The following is a 2,885-nucleotide window of genomic DNA, read 5'->3' as shown; positions in this document are numbered from 1 at the left end:
AACCAAATCCCTACCTGCCCCCCACTCCCCCTCTCCTCTCTCTTTCTCTCTCCATCTCTCTCCCTCTGTCTATCCTGGCTATCTCTGCTCTAAAATCTCTCTTCTCTCCTTAATCTTTGTCCCTCTCTAATCTAATCTAATCTCTCCTGCTGCTCTCGTCTCTAATTCTCACTCTCTCTCGACTCCAATCATTTCTCCTCATCTTCTCTTTTCTCACAACTGAACTCACTCTCGCCTAACACGACAGCCTGCATGCATCTGCCTCTCCTCCTCTCGGCCTCGCTCTCTCCTCTCTCTCCGTCAATCTCTCATGCTCTGCTCTCTCTCTCTCTCTCCCTCTATCTTGCATCCCGGTCGTCGTAATACCCTGGGATCTACTTTAACAAATCTTGAAGCTATGAATCTGAAACTATGATACACTGTTGTGTGCATGACAGGGTACAACAGAGAGGGGGTGCATACCTTAGCGTTCAAGTAGTAAGTATCGGTGGAGTACCCATGTACTATCCCCATGATTGCTGGCAACCAAAACACAAGTGGAGCAAAGGTACTGGAACATGTGTGGCTATGGTATTGAACATTTAAAACAAACAATAAAACTTTAAAAAGTATAACTCACCATCCATCTCTCTCATAGCTCGTGAAAAGTCTTGCGGGTCCTTGAAGCTCACAAAACCGTATCCCTTTGTCTTCTGTGTTCGCTTGTCCCTGACGACCTTGGCTTTCTGGAAGGTTGGATACTTGCTGAACGCCCGTGCCAGTATCTCATCATTTACCTCGTTGCCAAGATCGCCGCAAAATATGCGAAAATCATCTGCAAAAATAGATTTACAGTTACCTTAGAGTAATGCTTCAGTTACTGCAGAGGGATGTGGTGAAAAATGGAGCTCTGACCAAAACAAGGCTCTACGGAGTTTACAAAGTAACCTAATGGAATGCAGCTAAAAGTAACCTAATGGAATGCAGAATTATGGCGGCAGTGCCTTCGACCTTCGCTGCCTGTGAGATCAGATTCGTGACTTTCGCTTCGATTTTTTCAAGTTCTTCTCCTTTCCGTTTCAGTATTTCATTTTCGGTACTTTTTAGTATAGTAACGTTTTAAGCAAGAGTGTCATAATAAAACAGCACCCTACAGGGCAGTGTTTACGATGATACGACTGTGTATATATAGTATATCCATATATATTCACTCTCCGCCACAAGTTCTTCAACAACTTTACAATCGAATCAATCTATACTGCAAGTCAGCGCAAAGATACGTTTGAGAGCTGCCACCATAGACCTTTGTGTATAGAATATGAATATTTACAAGTAGGAATTTTCTTCACCAAGTAGGAATCTTGGGTAACTAGTCAATTAAGCACAATACTACATAAGTTAATAGCACAGTTCTACATCGATTAACAAATCAACTTCCTGTAAAAGGCCACTCCCATGGAAGGAGTGACAACAATTCTCCATGCAGTTTTTTTACATCGAGATTGAATTTTTTTGTACCCGCAATGGTCCAAAATCGTAGTAACATATGAATCGTAATGGCAGAATTATGGACTAAAGTCTTACAAACTCCGCCGAAAACGAAAGGGTTGACAGCTCTGCACAAATGGGAAACCACACAAATAACAAGCTTACGCCACCTACCTGGATCCCATTCCAGCAAGGAATTGTCCTCCCACACCTGACCACCAGCCATGCGCACTATCTTTTTCTCCTTCTTTGTCTTCTGCTGTTTCTGCTTATGTATGAACGCCATCTCGGTTTCCTTCAGCCTACGCTCTAAATCATCACTGATGATGGCATCCCCAGCCGCAGACAACGTTACTGGCGTCGGCGTGAGAGCACCGGATGCTGACACAGATGTCGGCCCTGCTGGTTGGGTTGCTGCTGCTGCCTGTGTTTCAAGTAGTGGCTGCTCTACTAGTGCCTGCAAAATCATAGGTATATATCATCAAATGCAAATAACAATCAATATACATGCTATAACAAAGTTAATATATATTGTTTAATGTTAACACAAGTACATATTGACTTCCTCATCATGCCTGTGTGTAATATGCACTTAAAATTATCATTTTTCAAATAAATGAATAAATTTAGACAAATTTACACCTGTCAGCGTACATATTACTGATTACTTCAGCATAAACATTATTTTGAGTTTCTGCTGTTATAGGCTATAAAACAGTAAATGAACAGCAAACGTGCACCTGCTATGCTGCGATTCCCAAGAATGGAATATTCAAACGCTTTCACAAAACAAGTGCGTGTAGTTATGTGACACAATTATTTATAGACTGGTACCTGTCTTGAAATGTATACAAAGGGAATTAACGTAGTGTAGAGACAGAGTTCTGGTCAATGGCATATTTACAAGTGCAAGTGCAAAACTCATGTGCTCGTTTTTTTGACATATGTAAACAAATCTAATTTGAAATGCAGTTCGGTACACGTTAGTGAAAAGAAGATGGCGTTATGCAAGGAGCAACCACTCAGTACCAGAACGCTTGCGAAAATACGAAAACGGTTGATAAAAACGTGTTAAATCCTCGCTCTAAGGAGCAGGGAATAGCAGAGGTTCAATACGCACTTCCAAAATAGCAGAAATACATGCACCTCCAACGCAAATGTTATTAGATAAAAATGCACAGGCACAGCCCATACAATCTGTTATTTAACTAACCTTTATGATATGACCGCCAAACTATTATTTATAAGGTGTATCTCGATAAGCTTTAACTAACAAGTGCCACAGAGCAACAGCGCTCAACTGACGTGTACTGTAGCCAGGTAGTCTTCTGATAAACTCACTGGCAACCGAATCCAGATGAGACGGGATACTAGAGAAGCGTTGCCGAAAGGAGATGTTGATCCCAATTGCGCTGAAG

At 41.7% G+C, this 2,885-nt stretch overlaps 1 protein-coding gene across 1 annotated transcript in view; it reads right to left on the bottom strand.

Annotated features, from left to right (window-relative positions):
• Positions 1-2,885, bottom strand: part of LOC106809605 (RNA-binding protein 42-like) — a 44,362-nt gene that overhangs the window by 23,403 nt on the left and 18,074 nt on the right. Inside the window, exons 7-8 of the mRNA XM_014812741.1 lie at positions 1,642-1,924; positions 620-814 (exon numbers count right to left, since the gene is read on the bottom strand). Coding sequence (XP_014668227.1) covers positions 620-814; positions 1,642-1,924 — 478 coding nt within the window. The remainder of the gene's footprint in view (positions 1-619; positions 815-1,641; positions 1,925-2,885) is intronic.

This window comes from Priapulus caudatus, unplaced genomic scaffold (genome assembly GCF_000485595.1).
Source record: "Priapulus caudatus unplaced genomic scaffold, Priapulus_caudatus-5.0.1 Scaffold367, whole genome shotgun sequence".
Taxonomy (NCBI): domain Eukaryota; kingdom Metazoa; phylum Priapulida; class Priapulimorpha; order Priapulimorphida; family Priapulidae; genus Priapulus; species Priapulus caudatus.
This window is presented reverse-complemented; position numbering and strand designations above follow the sequence as displayed.